Raw genomic sequence first — 23,712 nt, forward strand, 5'->3', positions numbered from 1 at the left:
CACTCTCACACGAACGGCTTCTGCAACTCTAAGGAGCAGTTCGATTTTGCCTCCCGGGGACGCGTCTTTCCAGTGCCCTCGGCCGGGTGATGGGGCGGTGAGGGAGGAGGACGTAGTGGACCGGTTACCAGCAGAGGTGAGTGGGACCCTGTGCCATTCCTGGAGTGCTCTCCCTTTGGCCAGTGACCCTGGGTGAGCTCGGCACACCCGGAGAGGGTCGCCTAATTTAGTCAGCCTCAAAGGCGCTGTTGGTGGCGCCCACATATTCAGACTTCTTCTTGTGCCGCGTCCACATTTTCCGGAGGATCCCAGGGACGCCACACGAGGCGTTGCCTGTGAGCGGCAGGGAGGCTTCTGCTCCTTGGGGCAGAGTTGGGTACTCTTCCGCCATCTTCTTCAGGTGTCTAGATCTGTGGAAAAGCCAGGGCAGCTGGGGAGCAAGTGGCCGGAGGGCCCTTTTCCTCCCCTACTCCTCCAGCCTGCGTCTAGGCTCTGCCGGCTGCCCGCTGCAGGCTCACTGTTGGGACCCACCCAGCAACACCTTCCCCTGCAGGAGCCTCCCACGAGACAGGGAGGAGGTGGCCCTGGGCATGCTCATTCATGGGATCCCACGTTCTGCTCCTGCTCCCTCCTCTGCGTCTGGCCCCATCCCAAGTTCTACTTTCCCACCCCTCCCACTCGTGTGTGAACAATCTTGTTGCAAAGGGCAGGTACCCCATAGCATCAGCCACCAAAGGAGCATGGGCCCTGGGCCTGAATCTTGCTCTTTGCCTACTGTGTGACCTCGGGCCACAGTGACTTAACCCTCCCAGCCTCAGTTTTCCCGTGTGGAAAATGGGGATAGTTTCATCTAACTCATAGGGCTTTTGTGAGGAGGAAAATGAGATAATAGCATCCAGTGTGTTGCAGATTCTCAGTAAGAGTTCACCATTCTCCCCATTTGCTGCCCTTAGATGGAAAAAAAAAGGGGGGGGTACCCCTTTTCACCTTAGTGGCCAGGGTTCAGGAAGAAATTGCAAGGAGAATGGGTGTAAGAGAGGGCAGTCATTGGGAACACTCGCAATGCAGCTGTGTGCGCCTCTTTAAGGCGCAGTGAGGTGTGCGCCGGTTCACTTCAGCAGCCAGCGCTAGTGGCTGCCGCTGGGAGCCATGCATGCTGGGGAGCAATACAAGCCTGGGAACTTTATTTCTGCAGGTTTCTCCAGTGGAGTCCCAGCACACTGAGTTATTTTGTAACTCTTTCCGGGGACGACTGTGTCAGCTGGAAGCATCCCACACTGCTCAGTCTCTGCCCTGCCTCCCCTAGCTTTCTCGGCAGGCGCTGCCCAGGGTGGTATTGGCTATCGGGTTCCTGGGATTTGTTCCTGCCAGAACTCACGTTGACATTTCATCCCCATTAGGAGCTAGGAGATGGGACCAGATGGGGCCTTGAAGAAGTGATTAGGGCTCTGCCCTCATGAGTGGATGGATTAATAGGCTAGTGGGCTAATGGGGTATCTTGAGATGGGGCTGGCGTAAAAGCCACTTTGGCTAGGTCGTTGGCACAGCCCCATCTCTCGCCAGGTGAAGCTCTGCGCTACCTTAAGACTCTGCAGCAAGACAGCTGCGGGCCCTGGCCCCTGGCCCAGAACCGTGAGCTACATAAACCTCTTCTCTTTATTACTTAACCAGTCTGTGAGATTGTGTTTTTAGCAACAGAAAATGGACTAAGATGATATTTTTATCCCCTGATCTTTCATATGTGCACTGAACACTTTCCCAAGTTCATGGCTTCCCAATTACTAGGTTCTAAGTTTCTAGGAAAATGTTAGCCACAGTTTGTGCTGAGCTCTCCCCACATGGTCTCTTTCCATTCTCACAATAACCCTTCAAGATGGGTACTCCTGTCATTCTTGTTTACCTATTCCTTTGAAGATTTATTTTATTTGAAAGAGTGACAGAGAAAAAAGCCAGGAACTCCATCTGCATTTTCCACACGGGTGGCAGGGGCCCAAGTACTGGGACCATCTTCTGCTGCTCTCGCCAAGGCATTAGTAGGGAGCAGGAACAGAAGCAGAGCAACCAGGATTTGAACTTGTGCTCTGATAGGGGATGCCAGCATTGCAGGCGGTGGCTTCACCTGCTGTGCTACATCACCAGCCCCCTTTTAAAGGCTGTGGAGGACTAGGTAATTTGCCTGGAGTTGGAGTTTGCAACAGTGCTAGACTTGAAAGCAGATGCTAGTCGAGAGCCCACACCTTCATCATCCCTTATAAGCCACTTTTCTGCTGCCCGCAGCTTGGAGGATTGGAGCAGTGGTGGCGGGGGCACGTGGGAGTCCACACTGAATCAACTTGAAGACTTTTGCTTAGTGCGACACCGACCGCAGTCGTGCGCGGGGTGCCGGGCCAAGCATTCGTTCCTGTCACCTTGGTGGCTGGTTCCAGATTGGTGTTAACAGGAACACTGGGGTTGTCAGCTGGAATTGAGACCTTTACATTCTACATACACCTGTGGGCAGGGACCCCTAAACTGGCTCCTGAGGCATTATTTCTGACCTCGGAGTGCCCATGGGAGATCCTGAGTGTGGCTCACGACCACGTTCATCTCAGTAACCAAAGCCCTCCCAGTGACACTTCTCCAAGCCTACAGAGTGGCGTTAATGAAGTGGAAACCATGAAAAGCACTTCGGCTTAATCCTATGGAAGCTGCTGATGAGGCACAGTGCAGACCCAGGATTAGTGCCCTCATTAAAAGGTAATTTACAGCAGGCGTGGGTTTTGTTTTTAGCATCGTGAGAGTCTGAAACCAGGCCACCTGTTACTGCTGTGTGCAGGCCCTGGGCAGGGCAGGGGCCCTGCAGGCAGCACGTGGGGAGGTACAGTGCTTACCCTCTGGCCAGTGCAGCCCTGTTCTCCGAGCCTGCGGCTGCTGCCTCCGCCGCTGGCGCTGCAGAAGCTTTCACGGAGATCCGGGGCACCGGAGGAAGCTGTGGTGCAGAAGGGAAGGGACTGTGAGGTGGGACCCGCGTTCTCTCGGGTGCACTGGCTGGATCCCCCTTCCACCTGGGCAGGAGACCCCACACTCTGGCAGGCAGCAGATGCCCCTGAGGCCTTGTGAGAATCAGACATGGGCCTGAGAACCTGCATTGCTAGCCAGCTCCCAGAGGCTGCAGGAACCCCACGGGGGCCCCACTTGGAGAACCACTGATCTAGAGACACTTGGGAGAGGACAACTCAACCCGTGAGCCTCACCTCCATCCCTGGTATCCAGATTCTCTCTCTTTTTTTTTTTTTTTTTTTTTGACAGGCAGGCAGAGTAGACAGTGAGAGAGAGAGAGAGAGAAAGGTCTTCCTTTTGCCGTTGGTTCACCCTCCAATGGCCGCCGCGGTAGGCGCACTGCGGCCGGCGCACCGCGCTGTTCCGATGGCAGGAGCCAGGTGCTTCTCCTGGTCTCCCATGGGGTGCAGGGCCCAAGCACTTGGGCCATCCTCCACTGCACTCCCTGGCCACAGCAGAGAGCTGGCCTGGAAGCGGGGCAACCGGGACAGGATCGGTGCCCCGACCGGGACTAGAACCCCGTGTGCTGGCGCCGCAAGGCGGAGGATTAGCCTATTGAGCTGCGGCGCCGGCTGGTATCCAGATTCTTACTTTGTCAAGTAAGAGTTCAAGTCCAGGCCTGAACATTCTTGCTTTGCAGAGGCTGCCTAGACCTGGGGCGGCATTCAAGGAGCAGTCACTTCAGACCTTCAGCCAGGCCCACTGCATTGTCCCCTGCCCTCCTGGACTCTCGAACTCTTGGGACTCCCCACTGCAGGGCTGTCTCTCGCTCTTCAAGGTTCCCCAACACTGGATTCTCCATTCATCTATGCACCTTGACCTTTGGTTACTCTCCACATGCATCAAGTATTCCGTTTCCAGCAGGGTGGCCCTGCCTTCCCTAGTGCCTATGCACAACCCTGCAACTTTGTCTTCACTCTCTGGTGATGCTTCATCTTGCCTGCCCGTCGGCACCACTTCCTCCAGGAAGCCTTCCCCAGAAGCTGCTGGCCTAGGCTGATGTTTCTGTGTCCTCAGGTCTCCATAGCACTAGCGTCTGTGTGACACGTTGAGACATCCCACCCACTCTGTGCTTCAATGGCTCGCTGTGTTGTGTTTACCCAGTTTCTTGGTCCCCAGAGAGCCTGCATGGTGAGCGGCAGAGGCTGGGACTTCACCCTTTGGTTAGCCCCCCCTTGGCACTCCCAGAGCATTGAAAATTAACTGCTGGACTCACCAGGGCAAAGTCCAGAATGTTCCTCCACCCCAAGCCCTGTGGAAGGCTTCAAGTCACCACATTCCTGCCATCGCTGGGAAATTCCAGGTCAAGGGCAGCATTACCCCCACCCCCTTCTCTCCTGAGCTGCCCAGAGGCTATGGGCAGAGTTACTGTGCCACCTGGTGGCCTCTCAGCACCTGAGTGAAGACAGGCGGGTGCTTCAAAAAGTTCACGGAAAATAGAATAAAAAGGTTTTAAGTTTATTTTGGCGCAGCCATGTGTGAAGTTCCTGTACCTGAGGGGCCTTCAAAATGTTCATGGAAAACGCATTTTATGAATTTTATGCATGGGTTTCAAAATTTTTGCAACAAAACTAAGCTTTTTCAATTCTCTTTCTTTGAAAGGCAGGGAGACAGGGAGGGAGAGGAAAGAAGGGATGGGGGTAGGAGAGAGAAGAGAGGAGAGAGGGGAGAAGGGAGAGGGAGGTCTCCCATCTGCTGATTCACTCCTCAGTTGTCCTCGACAGCTGTGGCTGGGCCAGGCCAAAGCTAGAAGGCCAAAACTCAGTCTGGGTCTCACACACAGGTGGCAGGGACCCACTTACTCCAACCATCACCTGCTGCCTCCCAGGGTGCACATTAGTGGGAAGCTGGAATGGAGGGAGCCAAGACTCGAACCCAGGCACTCTGATATGGGATGTGGGCATTAAACCACTGAGCCAAAGGCTCATGCCCAAACTTATCTTTTAATTCTATTTTCCACAAACTTTTAGAAGAGCCTTCCTACACCCAGCCCTGCTTAGCTGTGGAGGAATGGCTTTGTTCTGGACTGAATCTTGGCATCCCCCTCAAGTTCATACATAAAAGCTCTGACTGCCACGATGATGGTACTGGGAGTGGGGTCTTTGGGAAGAAATTAGGTTTAGATGAGGTCATGGAGGTAGAGCCCCTATGATAGTGTTAGTGTCCTTAAAAGTAAAGGAAGAGGGGGGTCAGTGCTGTGGCATAGTAGGCTAAGTCTCCGCCTGTGGCACCCACAACCCCCTATGGGTGGCGGTTCGAGTCCCAGCTGCTCCACTTCTGATCCAGCTCTCTGCTTTGGCCTGGGAAAGCAGTGGAAGATGGCCCAAATCCTTGGACACCTGCACCCATGTGGGAGACCTGGAAGAAGCTCCAGGGTGTCAGGACCTTTGCAGGTGCTGAATCTGCCAACACCCTGATCTTGGAGTTCCCAGCCTCTAGAAAGGGGAGAAAATGTTGTGTAAACCACCCAGCTCCTCGTATTGTGTTATAGCAGCCCGAGCTGCTGAAGGCATCCGTGCTTCGTGTTTTCACAGTGCTTGGGAACTCTACATGTCTTTCCCCTCCTGCTGCACCTGGGAATGGGTCAGGCCCGTGCACCGGCAGGGCTTACGACAGAAACCAGTTCTTTCCCCTGATGGATGTAGGTCTTCAAAAAGGTGGTAGAAAATGCATATTATCTTTGCACTCCATTTTCCACCAATTTTTTGGAGTTCTCTCGTGTGAGATGCCCTTTTGCTTTCCTAAGTGCTGAATTTCTGCGAGAGAGGCGTGGCTGGTAGTGTGCCACCAGTGCACAAGGGAGACTCTGTGGACGGCTTTCCCAGTAAAGATGGCCAGGCAGGCTTTCCAAACAAGCCTCAGGCCAGTGGTAAAGGACACTTCGTTTCTCTTCACGACACAGGGGAAAGAGTGATGGGGAGAAGTTAAAAACAGATACAACAAACCAGGCTTACTTCACTTACCAAGGATTTTCCATATGCTCGATTCCCACACAGATGCGATGCCTTGGGCTCTGAAATCCCCACTGCAAAGTGGAACAGAGGAGGTATTACTCAGTGGTACTCCATGTTCTGCCTCCTCCCCACACTCCACCCCATTCTGCATCAATTATCAAGTTAGCTTGTCAATCACAGAAGAGAATTTAAAGGCCTTTGTCCCAAGCAGCAAAACCAGGCAGTAGGGTCAGGCCTAGGACAACCACTGACTGGGGTCACCTGCACCTTTGCCACTCTTCCTTGGGGGCTGGAACTAAGGTCTAGATAAGATCAGTGTCAATGCGGGTTCAGATACAAACCTAACACATGGTGGGTGACGTTGATAATGGCTGTGCATGGGAGGGTGAAGGAGTATACGGGCAATCTATACTTTCAGGTCAACTTTGCTGTGAACCAAAACTGTTCTAAATAAATGAGGTCTATTAAAAACAACCCACACATATGGGAGCATTTAGCACTGTGTCTGCATGCAGTAGGTGCTCAGAGAATATGCGCCCAGCTTCTCCTTCCTTCCTAAGGCCTCAGATCATAAGAGGTTCAAAAGGTTATCAGGAGTTAAGTCTTTACCTTTGAGATCAATTATTTCACACAGTGCTCCCCTCTGTGAAACTCAAAGGGCCCACACTGTGGCACAGTGGGTTAAGCTGCCACCTGCGGCACTGGCATCCCATAGGAGTGCTAGATTGAGTCCCGGCTGCTCCACTTCCATGCTAGATCCCTGCTAATGTGCCTGGGAAAGCAGTGGAAGATGGCCCAAGTATTTGGGCCTCTGCAATGGCGTGGGGTCTCAGAATAAGCTCCTGGCTCCTAGCTTTGGATTAGCCCAGCTCCTGCCATTGTGGCCATTTAGGGAGTGAACCAGTGGATGGAAGATCTCTGTTTCTCCTTCTCTCTCTGTAACTCTGCCTTTCAAATAAATAAATCTTTAAAAGAAATATTTGGGGAAAAAATTGAATCTGTACCCAACATGTGTAGACCTTCTACTCTGTAATTTTCCCCTAGACAATAGAAGTACAGAAAAGCAAATTTTTACATAGTATTTACACTGGATTACATATCATAAGTATCCTGTAGGCTTTTTTTTTTTTTTAAGATTTATTTATTTGAAAGGCAAAGTTACAGAGAGAGAGAGAGAGAGAGACAGTGAGACAGAGAATCCATCCGCTAGTTTTTTCCCCAGATGGCTGCAATGGCCAGGGCTGGACCAGGCTGCACCACTGCGCCGGCCCACTTTAAATATATGGGAGGAAGTGCTTAGGTTATTTGCAAGCACTGTGCCAATTTCACAGAAGGGACTTGAGCATCTGCAGGCTTTGGTGTCTGCGGAGGTCGTAGTCAACTTCCTAGGGTTCAAGGAAAAAAAAAAGGAAAAATAGCAAGTCCTTAGATATCAGACACTGGCCCTATACCCCTCAGACACCTACAGCTTTCTGATAAGAGGATGGTAGACCAGATGCCTATGGTTGGTGCCTGGCTTTTCCTGTGGAGAGCACTTGGGTTTGGCTTTGACTCAGAAACACTCCCACCCACCCCCTCTGGAATCCATCAGATTGAGGGAGTTGAAGGAATTGAACCAATGCCCAGCTCAATCTCTTTTTTTAAAACCTGACTAGCACACTCCATGCATGTGACTGGGCAGACTCTCTCCATCTCATACCTTACTGCTCTCGTCTCTCAGAACAAAAGACTGACAGGCTACTAGGAAGGAAGGAAAGTAGCCCCTAAAACGAGAGCTGGGAAGACATGACTCCCTGGGGAAAGAGGCAGTAGCTAGGGAATCAGGAGACTTGGGAGTTAATCTTGGCTCTGAGGCCAGCAGGCAGTGCGCCCTTGGCTAGGTCAAAACAGTCCCTATGATTTCAGTGTCCTTTTATGTAAACTGGCAGAGGGACAGCTGCGTAGATCAGATGCTCTCTACGTGCAGCGTACATCAGAATCACCTGCGGTGCTTGTTGAAAACACAGATCAATCAGTGCATCCTAATTCTGCAGTCTGAGACAACAACATTTGCATTTCTAAATTTCCAGATTCTGCTGCTGCTCCTAGGACCCCACTTTGAGAAACCACTGCATTAGATCATCTCTAAATTGCTGCTTTGTAATCTGTTGTCCCTGGGGCAGCAGCATCTGGGAGCTTGTTGGAAATACAACATCTCAGGCCCGTCCAGTCCTACTGAGTTAGAATTTGCATAAAAACAAAGTGATGATTTGGCACATTAACATTTGAGAAGCATGGTTCTAAACTCTCTTTACCGGGCTGGATGTTGTGGTGCAGTGGGCTAAGCCATTATTTGGGATACCCACATAGCATATTGAAATGTCAGGTTCAAGTCCTGGCTACTCTGATTTTGGTCCAGCTTCCTGTTAATGTGCCTGAGAGGCAGCTCAAGTAGTCAAGTTCCTGCCACCTGTTTGGGAGGCCTGGATGGAGTTCCTGGCCCCTGGTTTCAGCCTGGCCCCGCCATGGCTGTTGCTAGCATTTGAGGAGTGAATCAGGGGATGGAAGCTTTCTCTGTTTCTCCCTTCTGTCACTCTGCCTTCAAATAAAGAAATAAATAATAAATCTTTAAATAAATAAATTCACTTTATGATTTTGCAAAGAGAAATAGTCTGTCTCGTTTTCCCTTTTCACACACAGATGCCCACTCACCTATACATAGACACAGAGAAAATTCTATCACTTAATTTGCAAGGCAGATTGTGGTGTAGCTAGTGCTCTCACCCGACAGGCACAGACTTCTATGTAACCACATAGCTGGAGAATATAGCTCAATGTATGCATTCTTATACATAGGATCAGAAGAACAGGACTATCACTAGGTTCTCAGTGATTAAAAAAAAAAAAAAACTTAGGGGAAAAGATGAATGGAGGAAGTCTTCTTTGAGTTCTTGATATAAACTAGTGCAAAACTGTTGATGTCTGAAGGCTTCGAGAGGAACACCTAGACTGTTGTGTGTCTTTTCAATTACAACATGAACACCTTTAGGTTGTGGGCAGACCAGAAATAACCTATACCACCATTAAAATGGCTAAATAGCAGCCTGGACTTCAATGGACTAAGGCCAGGTTCCTGTTTAACTGCTTGGGGTGGAAACTGCTCTTAAAAATAGCATCTAAGATAAGACAATAACATTACCAGTTTCAAAACACATTTGTCCCTGAATTATTTTTATTGCTTGTTACATCATTCAAATTTAATATGATATTTTAAGATGCCAGTTCATGCATGAAGAGACTGTGAAATCAATCTCTCTCTCTCTTTCTCTTTCTGTTAAACAAGGCGAGCTTCCCTTGCTTCATGGGCAGTGGCTTACTATCCTCCAGAGCGTCATGTCTGAGGCCCACGACCCCGGTGGTCACTGGAAACAGGCTAGGCGGGACGCACACGCCGCCGCTGCCGCCCTGTGGTGGACGCGCAGCGGGTTCGAAGGGGTCACGGCGCCCAGGGAGGTTGTAGGGAGCTGGGGCCGGGCTCACCTACCAGGTCTGGAGGGGGTTTTGGCGGGATGGGCCCCTGGCGGCCGTGCATTCTGGAGGCGGCCAAACCTGCGTGCATCCCCTGCGTCCCGGCGGTCCCCGCGGTGCGGCAGCAGCTCCAGGGGCCGAGGCGCGTACAGGTCCGACTCGATCACCACCTGCGGGCAGAGGAAGGCGGGTCAGCTCCTGCCTCTCTTCGCACTTCCGGACCCACGGCCCCCAGCACTGGAGCTTTGCAGGTGGGCCTTATGCTGACATGGGACTTGGGGCATCTTCCTCGCTCCCGGGAACGCTAGGAGCTCTGCAAAAACGTGGCTAGAAAACTGGCCAGAAAGGCTGAGCTGTTTTCTGTGTCGCCAGACTGCCAAGAAAGCCCCGGGGAATGACACCTTTGTTCCTGCAGAGGAGGGGGCTTTTTGAATGCTCCGGTGGAGGGAAGACCCAGGCAGAAGCCGCAGGCCCATCTGATTCTCGGGTTTTACAAGGAAGGAAGCTGCTGGCAAAATGGGGCGGACCTGAGTCCTAAAGACCCCCATTTCCTCCCGGATACAGAGTGCCTGTGTTGGGGTGAACTTCCAGCGCGTGGATTGTGCCAAAGGAAATCCCAGGAAACTGGAACAGGTGCTTAATGCAAAGATCACCTGCTGCAGTTATTTGGGGAAGTACAGTACAACCAAAGGGGCCCTCAAAATTGTAATAAAAATAAAGGTGGTCTTCCATATTCTCAGATTCAACCAGCAGTGCCTTGAACATATTCAAGGAAAAAAAAAAAAAAAACAACTCCTGCATCTGCCCAGAACATGTGCAGCTTTTTTTTTTTTTCTTGTCCTTCTCTAAACAATACAGATGAACAAGTATTTCCATACCATGAACATAGTTTTAGGTGCAATCTACAGAAGATTTAAAGTATACAGGAGGTTGTGTGTAGGTATATGCAAATTGTTCTCCATTTTGTACTCTGTTGCATGGGTTTCAAAAAATTTTGGCATCAAAATGAATTTCTTTTAATTCCAAGTTTTCATGAACTTTTGAAAAATCCTCAAATAAGGGACTTGAACATCTGTGGATTTTGGTATCCAAGGGCGGGAGGGAGTCCTGGGTCCAAACCCCTGAGGGTACTGAGAGAGAACTGGTCTCCAGCACATCACTGAAATGATTTCTGTCAGAAGCTTGGACAGACGAGAGCAGCCTGAAGGGAATCCTGGCAGTTGGGCTTAGATCCTGGATATTGTATTCACGATGAGGACACTGGGTCCTTCTTTCTGAATGTCCTCAAGCCCATTACCCGACCGCCTCATGGAAGTTTGCATCTGCCCATCCGCCTGCTTCGTGCTTCTGCAGCTGTCCGGCAGACCACGTTCCGTGCCCAACCCAGGGCTTCCTGTCTGTCGCCAAGTAAGGCAGACCCTGTCTCAGCCCTTGCAGCCTAGCCTTTGACGGACCCTGTTCAGTTGTCTACATGGCATTGCTTTTGGGGGATGCTGAAACAAAAATGGATTTTTTTTTTTTTGACAGGCAGAGTGGACAGTGAGAGAGAGAGACAGAGAGAAAGGTCTTCCTTTTTGCCGTTGGTTCACCCTCCAATGGCCGCTGTGGCTGGTGCACTGCACTGATCCGAAGGAAGGAGCCAGGTGCTTCTCCTGGTCTCCCATGCGGGTGCAGGGCCCAAGCATTTGGGCCATCCTCACTGCACTCTCGGGCCACAGCAGAGAGCTGGCCTGGAAGAGGGGCAACCGGGACAGAATCTAGTCCCCAAACCTGGTGTGCCGGCGCCGCAGGTGGAGGATTAGCCTATTGAGCCGTGGCGCCGGCCCAAAAATGGATGTTTTTAAAAAAAACAGCATGAGGCCCGGCGCTGTGGCATAGTAGGCTAAGCTTCTACCTGTGGTGCCTTATGGCTGCTGGTTTGAGTCCCGGCTGCTCCTCTTCCAATCCAGCTCTCTGCTATGGCCTGGGAAAGCAGTGGAAGATGGCCCAAGTCTTTGGGCCCTGCATTTGTATGGGAGACCTGGTAAAAACTCCTGGCTCCTGGCTTTGGATCGGCCCATCTTTGGCCATTGAGGCCATTTGGGGAGTGAACCAGTGGATGGAAGGCCGCTCTCTCTTTTTCTCCCTCTCTCTGTCTATGTAACTCTGCCTCTCAAATAAAGAACATTTTTTTTTAATGATATTTCGTCTCTGGAGAAAAATTGGATCTTTAATAAATATTGTTGAGATAAAAATCAGGTCACTGGGGGAAATAGGTCCCTGTCCACATTCTCTGGAATGAGTACCAGACAGATCAAAGCTGCCTGTTAAACAACAACCAGGGAGTGGGTGTTTGGCCGAGCCGTTGAGATACCTGTGTCCCATATTGGACTGCCTGACTTTGGTTCCTGGCAACAGATCTGGTTCTAATTTGCTTTTTGTGTAGACTCTGGCAAGCAGTGGTGATGGCTCAAGTAATTGGGTTCCTGCCGCCCATGTGGGAGACCTGGATTATGTTCCTGGCTCCTGGCCAGGCCACTGTGGGCATTTGGAGAGTGAACTAGCAGATGGGAACTTGCTCTGGTTCTCAAAAGCAATAAATAAAAAAAATTAAGTGATAAACAGCGACCACAGCAAACACTAGAATTGAATATAGCGCAATATAGTGTTTGTTACCTACAATGACTTTTACCTATCTGCACAAAATGCTAAATCCATAAAGCTGAAAAAAACTGGGGCCAGCACTGTGGCATGGCAGGTAAAGTGGCACGGGCATCCCATATGGGTGCTGGTTTGAGTCCTAGCTGCTCCACTTCCAATCCAGCTCCCTGCTAATGTGCCTGGGAAAGCAGTGGAAGATGGCCCAAGTACTTGGGCCCCTCCATCCATGTGGGAGATGCAGAAGAACCTCCTGGCTCCTGGCTTTGGATCAGCCCAGCTCACATTATTGTGGCCATTTGGGGAGTGAACCAGTGTATAGAAAATTTCTCTCTTTCGTTTGCTCTGTCTCTCCCTTTGTTTCTCTCTGTAACTCTTTCTTTCAAATAAATAAATAAATCTTTAAAAAAAAAGCTGAAAAAAATTAATAGAAAAATTGGGCAAAAAATCTGGCGATTGACAGCAGAAATACAAATGAAAAGATGCTGAATGACAGTAATTAATTAAACACAAATTAAAATAATGTTTCCCCCTCTTTCATCAGGTTGTCGGTGAAGAAGGTAACTCCAACTGGGGTCAGGCAGACCTAAGTTCTAGGCCCACTTGGGCACTTGGTGGTTATGTGGGAAGGGGCGTTTCTGCTCGCACTGGCTGGATGGGGCACCATGAATGGCGGTCAGAGTGGAGCTGTCTCCAGGCACCTTTCTCTCTTCACACTGCATAGTCCTCCAGAGCAGCTGAGAGCAGTCATAAGCCTTCTGAAGGCCAAATGTTTATGTCTCCCATGGAGGAAAATAAGAGAAGCTGTCACTCTTGGCTTCAGTTTAGTCCTTTGCTTGGAAAATTAATATATCTCGGGGCCGGCGCTATGCCTCAGCGGTTTAATGCCCTGGACTGCAGTACCGTGCCGGGATCCCACATGGGCGCCGGTTCAAGACCCAGCTGCTCTACTTCCGATCCAGCTCTCTGCTGGAAAGAGTAGAAGATGGCCCAAGTCCTTGGGTCCCTGCACCCGCGTGGGAGACCTGGAGGAAGCTCCGGGATCCTGGCTTTGGATCGGCGCAGCTCCAGCTGTTGCAGCCAACTTGGGAGTGAACCATTGGATCGAAGATCTCTCTCTCTCTCTCTCTCTCTCTCTCCCTCTCCTCTCTCTGTGTAACTCTGACTTTCAAATAAATAAATAAATCTTTAAAAAAAAGAAAATTAATATATCTCAAATTTCATCTTACATGGGGTTAGGAAATCAGCTCTCCCTAGACCTGTTTTTGGGATCCAATCTCATTTATTCTATGCCTTTGAAAAAAGCTGATTGATGACAGCAGAAGCATTTAGGATTCACTACTGGGACTGGGAAAAAAAAATCTCTCTGGGCACTGCAAAAGGTGGCAATTTTGTGGGGTTTCCAGCAAGCCTATGAGGCAGGCTGAGGGCAGCTTATGGTATGCAGCGATGGGTGGTCTGTGCTTGTCCCCCACACAAGCTGTCCCCCCTGCTCTCTGTCCTTCCTCAGCACTGTTCTCTGCCACGAGGTCGCCCAGGACACTGGACACATGTATTGTGTGCCAGCGGGGGCCCCAGGAATATGAATATGCAGGATTCAACAGGAGGGACCTGAGCCTCTGTTTTTATATTTAATTAATTAATGTATTTGAAAAGCAAAGCTGGAGAGAGAGAGAGAGAGAGAAAGAGAGAGGAGGTCTTCCAGCTACCGGTTCACTCCCCAGATGGCTGCAACAGCTGGAGCTGTGCTGATCCGAAGCCAGGAGCCAGGAGCCTCTTCCCGGGTCTTCCACATGGGTGCAGGGGCTCAAGGACTTGGGCCATCTTCTGCTGCTTTCCCAGGCCATAGCAGAGAGCTGGATCGAAGTGGAGCAGCCAGGATTAGAACTGGTGCCCATATAGGATGCTGGCACTGCAGGCGGCCTTACCTGCTATGCCACACACGGGCCCCAGACCAGAGCCTCTTAATTAATGCCCACATGGTTCTGCCGGGGACCTTTCCTCACACCTATTCTTGACTTTTTAACCTTTTTTCCCCATTAATCATCTGAGAGGAGGAGTGAACCCTGGTGTGGTGTTTTCACACTCACTTTGTGGAAAGGGAAAAAAGGCAGGAAGTGAAAACCTGAGAGGTAGACCATGGTGCTATGGTTTGAATATCTGATTACAACCTGTCCCCCCTGCCTCCTGAATTCAGAGGTTTGAGCCCCAAAAGTTTTGATTAATCGCACTAAAAGGGTGAAGATACAATTATTCTGTATTTGCGTTTGAGGGTAAGGGTCATTAGGGTAAAGTCCCCATGATTAAATCTTGGTGGCCTTAAAAGAGACCATAGACATGGACAGACACATATGCACCCCGTCTTTCACTATGGGGTGCTCTGAGCCACGCTAGGACTCTGCCAGCAAGCACAAAGTCCGGGCAAACAGGGCTCCTGACCTTGGCCTGTGAACCTCCAGAACTGTAAGCAAAAAACTTTTTCCTTCATCCATTAGTCTGCCTCAGGTATTTCATTGTAGTAATGAAAAGCTGACTGAATCACATGGGGAGACCCTACCACCCTCCAGCACTTCCTGAGCAAGGCATCTGCTCCCTTTCAGAAACTGGAAACACCACCTCCCCAACCCCTTCTCGGCACCATGGGATGGGAGGCAGCAGAGAGGCACCGGCTGCTCAGCCAGCAGCCCATGGGTGGATGGAGGAGGTTTCCTGGGGGCGGAGGTGAGACGGGGTACTCTCCAGGTGGTGACTCAGAACCGAGCATCTCTTCACATGACCTCCAGCCCCTCAAAGGATGCCCGCTGGCAGGGAAGGAAAGAGGGAAGAGATCTGGCTCAGAAAGCTCCCGTTTCTCAGCTGGGCCTGGTGCTGGATTCTTGGTTTCCACCATAAGGAGAGCTTTGAGATGGCGCCAGGGCAGCATGCTCAGCTTACAGGGCACAGAGCTGAAAGGATGACCGTGACCTGAGAGGCTCCTGGCAGCCTGCCCTGCTGTCTGGTCTTTAGGACACCGTCTGGGCTGGCCTAACAGCAGGCCCTTTAACACTGAGTATAAGGCAACACTGGAGATCTGGCGTGGGGTCGGAGGTTGAGAGATGTTGGTGAGAAGGGGGAAAGACAGAAGGGTTTTAATGCTGGAATTTTCCTGCAATTGCCTGCTTGAAATAGGGGAAGGCACTGGAGCAACAGCCTTTGTAACAATAAATCCTTGCTCCTCTGGTGGTATCAGAGAGGTCAGGGAGAGAATGAGAAGACCTGGCTCACACACAAGCCCCGGGGTTCATCGGCTGACATACATGCTTGTTCGTTCGCCAGCTTAGAAGGCTGGTCGGGAGTTAGAAAGACAGCAAAGACCCACATCGTAGAGAATCATTATGGTTTAGGACTGAAGGGATCCACAGAAATGTTCTGGACCAACTCCCTAACTTCACACATAGGGAAACTGAAGCCGAGAAGGGCTGTGAGTTTAAGTCAAGGGCCAGGGCCAAGTTGGGAACCATTGCTTCCTGCCTCCTGAACCCTATATTTGCGGAACTCACAGGGATGCCTGTATTTCCATCAGACTGTTCAAGTGCGACCGATTACTCAGTGCACTTCAAAAAACCAGGAGATCACCACACACATCCCTCCCCCACAAGCTTGAAATCTGGAGAGAGTGTGACATTGGCAATGTGATGTCTCCGTCTTTCCTGCTGCCAGCCAGGCTAACTGTGCGTCAGCTGGAAGTGGCTCCGATCTGCTGAAAGGCTGACCTGACCTGCATCTTGGCATGAGCTTATTCTGTTGAGCTACCCCTACGATGTCAGGGTCGGGGAGCATCAGGATGATCACCGCAAGCCTGCCTAAGAATCAAAAAGGAAACAGAAACTGGAGCGACTGTAGCAAGGGGACAGGATGTGGATGTGTCCTGGGTTCAGAAGGAAATGCAACTCCAGAGGGATCACAGAGGAAGTCAAACCCTGGCACTAACCATCGGAGAGGAACAGAGACTTGTGGCAGAAGAAATCTGACATCTGTCCACATGGTAGCCCAAGGGGTGGAAAAGAAATTTAAATAAGAGTTTGGGGCAGAGGAAAGTTGTAAATATTGATCCAGTCATAAATAGAGAAGTATTGCCTAGGCAAGATAACTGATCACAATCACTTTCTGACCACCAATTTAGAGAAGACATAAAGGAGCTCAAAAGGTTGGTTGAAGAGACAAGAGACCAGAGACAGCTCTTTCCTCTTTTTCTTCAACTGTAAGAGGGGCAGGTGGACTAAGAGCTCACACATCTCTTCTAATGAGAAAGTATCTGTGTGGCTGGGCTGGACTTTACAAGCAGAATGATAAGGCCAACTATCAGGGGAAATCAGAAATGCAGAGGGGGCCTGCACTTGTGGTGTAGTAGGCTAAGCCCCATATTGGGGCTGGTTCAAATCCCAGCTGCTCCACTTCTGAGCCAGATCCTGGCTAATGGCCTGGGAAAGCAGTGGAAGATGGCCCAAGTGCTTAGGCCCTTGCACCCACTTGGGAGACCTGGAAGAAGCTCCTGGCTTTGAATCAGTCTGACTGTGGCCATTTGGGGAGTGAACCAGAGGATGGAAGACCACCTCTCTGTTGGTCAGAGGCGACTTCAACAGGCTGGAAGCATCTGTGTTTCCATTCCAGCATCCTGCTAATGCACACACTGGGAGACAGCAGAGGCTGACTCAAGTAGTTGGGTCCGTGTCCCAATGTGGGAGACTGGGAGAGTTCTTGGCTCTTGGCTTCAGCCTGGCCTGACTGGGGCTGTTGCAGGCATCTGGGGGATGAACCAGCTGATGGAAGGTCTCTCTCCCTTTCTCTCTCTTGCTCTGCCCTCCAAAACTCACTCCTGAACTGTCCCACCTGAAGGGAGCTTCAGGATTTGAAGAATGGAGTCCAGCTTCTTGACTGAAAAGTTGGGAAGATGTACTCTGAATTACCTACAAACAGCTCCTTTGCTTTTTTTTCTTTGTCATGCAGAGTTAGTGAGAGAGAGACAGAGAGAAAGGTCTTCCTTCCTCCTTTGCTTTTCAATGTGACACCATCTCATCTACTGGGCCTTGAAAACTTGAAACATGTTGCTTCTAGACTTTGGGCTTAAGTTTTCAGGAACTAGAGATAGATCAGAAGTTCTATCTTATGACCAGATTTTCCATCCATTAAAAGCCCTTCTCTTTGTTAATGTATAAAACGTTCTTGAAAGAGCTTATGAAAAAGCATATACGTGACAGAAAAATAAGCATGAATAAGAAGTTGATGGTGGGAGGAAATGTCAAAATGATCCATAAATAATGAAAAGATGAAGAATCACATTAATAATTTGAGAAATGCAAATTAAAATATTTCCACCTCTCATCTGGTCAGAGTAATAATACTGATGCCTTAAGGATAAGGTATCTTCAAAAAGTTCATAGAAATACATATTATGATGAAATTATGGGTGGATTTCAAATCTTTTCCACCAAAATAAGCTGATCTCTTAGTTCCATTTTCCTATGAACTTTTTGAAGTACCTTCACATAGTACTGTCTTAGCTATTCTGCACTTGATCTTAGCCATAAGACAGAACTGATCGTCTTAGCTATTCTGGAAAAGGTAGTTTAAAGTGTAGTTGCTGGGCACTTGGCAATGTTTATAAAATTGTTTCAAAGTTCATATCCTCTGACTCAGCATTTTTATTTCTATTAATTTGTTCTCAAAGACATTTTGCGTAAGAACATAAAAGAATATTTCTTGTAGAATTGTTTTCATAGAAAAATGGGAAACTCCATTTATTGATGATTTGGTTAAATAATAAATCTAAACTACTTTGGTTTTGGTTTGGCTAAAGGAACTCTAGTACATTCATGCAATGGCATACTATTCAGCCACTATAAAGAATGGAGTGGATTTATATGTATTAATTGGCATGAAAAGATGTTTGAGATCTACAGTTAAATGAAAGGAGCAAATTTCAAGATAGTGTATCATCAGACAATAACACATAATATAGATTTGGACCTGGACATTTTTCACTTTGTTTAATGCTTATTGAATGTTCACTTTGCGCCAAATTCTGGAATCACAGATATTCTTATTTAGAACAGGGTCTCTTACATGGTAGGAATGGAAATATTTGATGGATGAGTGGGTAAACTATTCTTATCTTTTTACCTGTTAATTCTGCTTTGAGGCATAGACACCAACAATCTAGTCCAAAGGAGAACAACTTAACTCATTGCTATGCTAATTAGCAATAGTGATAGAGTAATTGTGAAAGAATGGAACATTCCAAATGCCAACAATAAAACACCTGGCTCAGGGAGGCTCTATCACATCATAGTCTGTTTAAACAGCAGCAACAAAAAGTCTATATGAAAGGATGTTTATTGTCTCTGGGGAAAATGACAGACCAGAGGTTTTGATTCAGGCTGTTTTGGCGCCTGGTTGACATTTGTCTATTATTTTGGGTAAGTGAAGGACACAGAAAACCCTTCCGGTCACTGAGAGCAGGGGAGAGAGAGTGAAGAAGCCAACACTGATCTTTATGAAAGTCAATTAAATGGATCAAAACTAAAGTTTCCTTACATTCTTGGTCAAGAGGTGTTGAGAGCTTTTGACTCTTCTCCTGGCTGGACTGGACACTGCAAAGAGAGATAAAGAAATGTTTTTAGAGGATGTTCATGGGACCAACACAGCTGCAGTAATGACACTAAAGATTTGGATGGGGAGCAGACGGGGCAGGGGGGATCGTAGAAGAGTGGGTGGGAAGAAGAGGCAGGGTTCCATAGCAATGTAAGGTGCTACTTGGTTGAGTACGCCCAACTTCATAACGGGATGATTCACAAAGTCTGAAAGTTGAAAACAACCCAACAGGCTAATGGGTAAACACAGTGCGGTATGTCCACACAATGGAATATTACTCAGCCTTGACAAGGCATGAAATTCTGATACATGCAACATGTGGATGACCCTTGAGATTGTGCTAAGTGAACTAAGTGACACAAAAGGGTAAGTATTGTATGATTGCACTTAACATGGAACACCTAGTCAAATTTGCAAAGGTAGAAACTAAAATGGTGGTTACCCAGGGGCTGGGAGCATGGGGGATCGGGGAGTTACTGTTTAATGGGTACGGAGTTCAGTTGAGGATAATGAAAGTGTTCTGGAATGGTGGTAATGGTTGAACAACACTACATGTACTAACTGGTTAAAGTGGCAAATTCCATGTTTCATGTATCTCACCACAAATTTAAATAAATCAATTAGCCAAGAAAATATTATAGTACTTTGTTGGGAAAAGGCATGGATTTTGTTTAAAAGGAGACCCTGGACATCCAGTTCCCACAATGCTGCTGGGATAATCTACCTGGATCTGGAACTGAAATCCCAGCATGCCCCTGCCCTACTTAGAACAGAAATGACTTCTTATCACGCAGTAGTGAAGTGACAGGAGAGGTTGTCCTTGTAATTTTCCCACAGCTGTGGAGCCTGGAGTACAATGTGCTCGTTAATATCCAAGGCCCCAGTACCACCTTGACCACTGGGACTTGTAAATGACTCACCCCGCTAAGCCTTACTTTCCTCATCTGTAAGACTGGGATCATAATAGCACCTGCCTCAGAAGGCCATGTCTAGGATTAAATGAACTAATCTGTCTAAAACCCTTGGCTCAGCACCTGACAAAACAGTAAATTCCTGGGAATTAGTGGTGGTTTTGGTGATGTCCCTCTTACTCTGTAAGATGAAGGCTGTTGGGGGCTGGCGCTGTGGTGTAGTGGGTAAAGCCACTACCTGCCAGCATTCCATACAGGTGCTGGTTTGAATCCTGGCTGCTCTATTTCCGATCTTGCTCTCTGCTTTCGCCTGGGAAAGCAGTAGAAGATGGCCCACGTCCTTGGGCCCCTGCACCTGCGTAGGAGAACCAGAAGAATCTCCTGGCTTCGGATCAGCCCAGCTCTGGCCATTGTGGCCATCTGGGGAGTGAACCAGTGGATGGAAGACCTCTCTCTCTTTTTTTTTCTCTCTCTGCCTCTCTGTAACTCTGCCTTTCAAATAATAATAAGTAAACCTTTAGAAAAAACCTTAAAAAATAAAAAATAAAAGAAAGGATATGGAAAATGAGGGCAATTGGAAGGAACAGGTTATAATGTGCAGAGACTGGAGCTTTCCCTTAGGATTTCTCTTTCTGGAACTTTCCCACTTCTTCCTGCTGCTTTGTCTTTCCTTTCTTCCCCCCAACTGTTGCTTATTCTCAAAATAATTGTTTTAAATACTGTGGTACCATTCAGGAAGTAACTTCTCTTACTTCTTAGAAAAACCACAGCTTTTCTTTTGTTTCTTTTACTGTGAATTGTGTGCATAAAATCTTTTTCTTAAAGGGCTCCCTTTATCTCTAGGAACTAACAATACACATATATTAATCTGTTACAGACTTGATCTATGTCCTGTGCTTTTAACATACTTAAAAAACACTATAATATTTGTTAAATATTGAGATTTTTGTCAAATATTAAGATGGCTCCATTAAAAATATGCAGACACAAGGAGTCTTCAAAAAATTCATAGAAAATGTGCATTATGAAAAATTGCAAGGATTTCAGATTTTTTGCAATAAAAATCAACATCCTTTAATTCCATTTTTCATGAACTTAAAAATTTCTTTCTTTCTTTATTTTATCTGAAAGGCAGAGAGAGAGAAAGAGAATTTCTCATCCATAGGTTCTCTCTTCAAATGCTGGCAAAGGCCAGAACTTGGCCAGCTGAAGATAGAAACCAGGCACTCAGTCTGAGTCTCCCATATGGGTGGCAGGACCCAACTACTTGAGCCAGCAGCTGCTGCCTCCCAAGGTGTGCATCAGCAGGAAGCTGGAATCAGAAGCAGAGCCAGGACTTGAACCCAGGCACTCTGATATGGGATGAAGATCTCCCAAGTAGTACCTTAAAAGTTATGCTAAACACCCATACATTTTCCACAAACTTTTTTTTTTTTTTCCTGAACCTGGGACATGTGTGTTGGGGAGAGGAATATCCTTCAACAATAAAGTGATAGCAGCGCAGGTAGAACCTTCGTAAGTGACGGCTTATCTTTATCTCTTTCATTTTTACAACCACTCCGTGAGGTAGATGCTCTTCATTAACTCCACTGTAAGAGTCCAGGAGTCACTCAACAGATGACGGAACAAGGTCCACGCTCTTGACCACTGGGACACACAGCCCAGGCTGCTGAGCTCATGCTCAGAAAGCTTTGGCCATCGCACGTTGATAAACATGGCTAAATGTGGCCTTTGGGAGGGCTGGACCCCTTGTTGGACAGAGTCAAGCCAGTTACACATCTACATTAAGGGGATGTGCGGATTCTCCCGTGAGCAGTGACTTGAGACCTGCTAGCACACAGAGAGCTGTCGGCTTGAAGGCTCTGAGAAGGCAGGGACAAAGCAAGGAGTAGGCAGAGGCGGGTTTCATCGCTTCCTGATCCAATGGAAGACCGCAGAAACTGGTTTTCTAGAGAACCCTCCTGAGCAGTGAGGTGACCGCTTGGTTTGATACCAGCAGGGGGCCGCGAATGAAAATGCCCAGAAGGGAACAAAGGATTAAATACTGATCTGGCTCTGGACATATTCATTGCTTTTAATACAGAATAAAAATAGAAAACTTTCTAAATGAAGCCTTTAATTGTGCTTACTACCTATCCAGAAGGTTTATATAGATTAGCTCATTTCTTTCCTATAATAATCCCAGGAGGTAAATTCTGTTTTTCTCTTTTACAGAACAGGCAATTCAGGACCAGAGAGGTTAAGTAACTTGCCCAAGATTGCACAGTGTAGAAATAGCAGCAATCTCTTGGTCAGTTTGTGAAGCAGAAAAAAAGTATAGAAAATAGGCATGTTTAATATCTTCATCTTTGCTCCACTTTGTTTTATTAGTGTGGAAAAGATATACAAAACCAGAAGTAACGGTTAGGTGCCCCTTCTGCTGTCCCTAATTCTCGGTCCCTCCCTCCCCCAGGGCTCCTGAGATCACTACTTGTCTCCAGATACAGATGCAGAAGGCACGGATGATAACATTGTTCTACATTTCTGAGTTTCCAGAAATGCTATCATACAGATAGGAGTCTTCAGCCTGGTTTTGTTCTCACTCAACATCACGCTTTCAGCTCTGTGTCCACACCCACACACGTCAGTCTAGCTCGCTCCTGCTGCCCGGTGTGGAGGACGCACTTGCCATCAGCTCTGCCCTCTTAGCACCGTGCCCCTGGGAGCAGCACCACGCTGAGTTCCCCTGGGCTACTGACCCCAAAGCGGCGCCTCTGACTTCCAGAGTCTCCCGAGAGAATCCTGCGCTTGGGGCAAACTGCTGCCTTGTCCTCCTCTCTCTGTCTCTGTCTGGCAGTAGATGTCTAAAGCTTGGTTTATGTTCTGCTGGCTGCTTCTTTGTGGCCAGCCTGTATCTCTTCCCCCACGCCCCCGCCCCGCCCCCTCCAAGCAGTGGCCCTGTCGGCGGCTGACACCAGAGGAAGAAAGGAATTGTTTGAATGTGGAGTCGCAACAGCAGCAAAAACATCCAGCCCACTTCATTCCAGTCTGACAATGGGAGCAGAGCCAAGCCGGAGTCACAGGCTGTCCTGGCGAGACAGGGGCTGCAGGGCGAGAACAGAGGCAGCAGGAGAGAGGGCTATGCTTTGAGGGGCAAGGGGACTGGCCAGGAGCGGGGACACTGGGAGGCGACTGAGCCTCCCACCCAGCCCTTCCCCAGGATCGAACCAGCTCACAAGGGCTCATAAAGTTCCAGGTTAAGTTAGGCAGGGCAGCCCTGGGGTTGTGAGAAGTCAGCCAGAGCTCAGGGTGCCCCGCCTGCTCCACGGGACTTCAAGGCCACTCCTGGGAGGATGACTGCTCACATTTCACGGCTCGGTGGCAACTCAAGTGTCGGAGCCAGCAGGCCCCCACTTGCTCAGTGGAGAAAATGAACTCTGCCTGGCGGCCCCGGGGAGGCTGTTTTCCTCGGTCTCCCTAGCAATGGCTTCACTCTGCCTGCTGGGTACCGATTGAAGAGTGAGGCAGGGAGTGTTTAACTGCCCTCGCTTTCCCCTTGATGGATTGTTTCTCAATCCTTGTGCCTCCTTTCCAGAAAAAAAAAAAAAAAAAAAAAATCAACAGGGAATGAAAATTAAAACTGGGAAAAGCCAGAAACCCGAGGCTGGAGCGTAGGGAGTAAAGCAGCACGTGATGGATTGTCCAAGCCCTCCTGCGCGAGAGGCCACGCTGAGGGAAGCGGTCAAGGGCAACCGTACTCACCCTTGGAAGGGATCACGGTGGTGAACACTTCGATGTTCTCATCGCTGCAGCTGTAGATCTGATGCATCGTCTCAGCCTGTTCTCCCCAAAGTGCCCGGGTACGGACTCCGCTCTCCAGACCCCTAGTCTCGAGCGTCGCTAATCCAGTCTGGCTCGGGGATCATTGTGCAGGTCCACAAAAGACAGCCTGGTGCTGTGAGCTCATCTCATTCCACCGTCTTCACTGCAACATTTTCTAATCCCATCTGTCCTTTTTTTTTTTTTTTATGAATCCTATTATTGCAAACCTTCGA

The 23,712-nt window shown here is 48.7% G+C and overlaps 1 protein-coding gene across 1 annotated transcript; it reads right to left on the reverse strand.

Annotated features, from left to right (window-relative positions):
• Window positions 1–226: 226 nt before the first annotated feature.
• VXN (vexin) lies at window positions 227–23,490 on the reverse strand. The gene is made up of 6 exons (XM_062189563.1): window positions 23,420–23,490; window positions 18,711–18,766; window positions 9,517–9,670; window positions 6,003–6,064; window positions 2,871–2,968; window positions 227–410 (listed from the first exon to the last, which is right to left on the reverse strand). Exons 1-6 carry the CDS (start codon window positions 23,484–23,486, stop codon window positions 227–229), a joined length of 621 nt encoding a protein of 206 aa, XP_062045547.1. The 5' UTR covers window positions 23,487–23,490.
• Window positions 23,491–23,712: the final 222 nt, after the last annotated feature.

Source organism: Lepus europaeus, chromosome 4 (assembly GCF_033115175.1).
Source record: "Lepus europaeus isolate LE1 chromosome 4, mLepTim1.pri, whole genome shotgun sequence".
Classification (NCBI taxonomy): domain Eukaryota; kingdom Metazoa; phylum Chordata; class Mammalia; order Lagomorpha; family Leporidae; genus Lepus; species Lepus europaeus.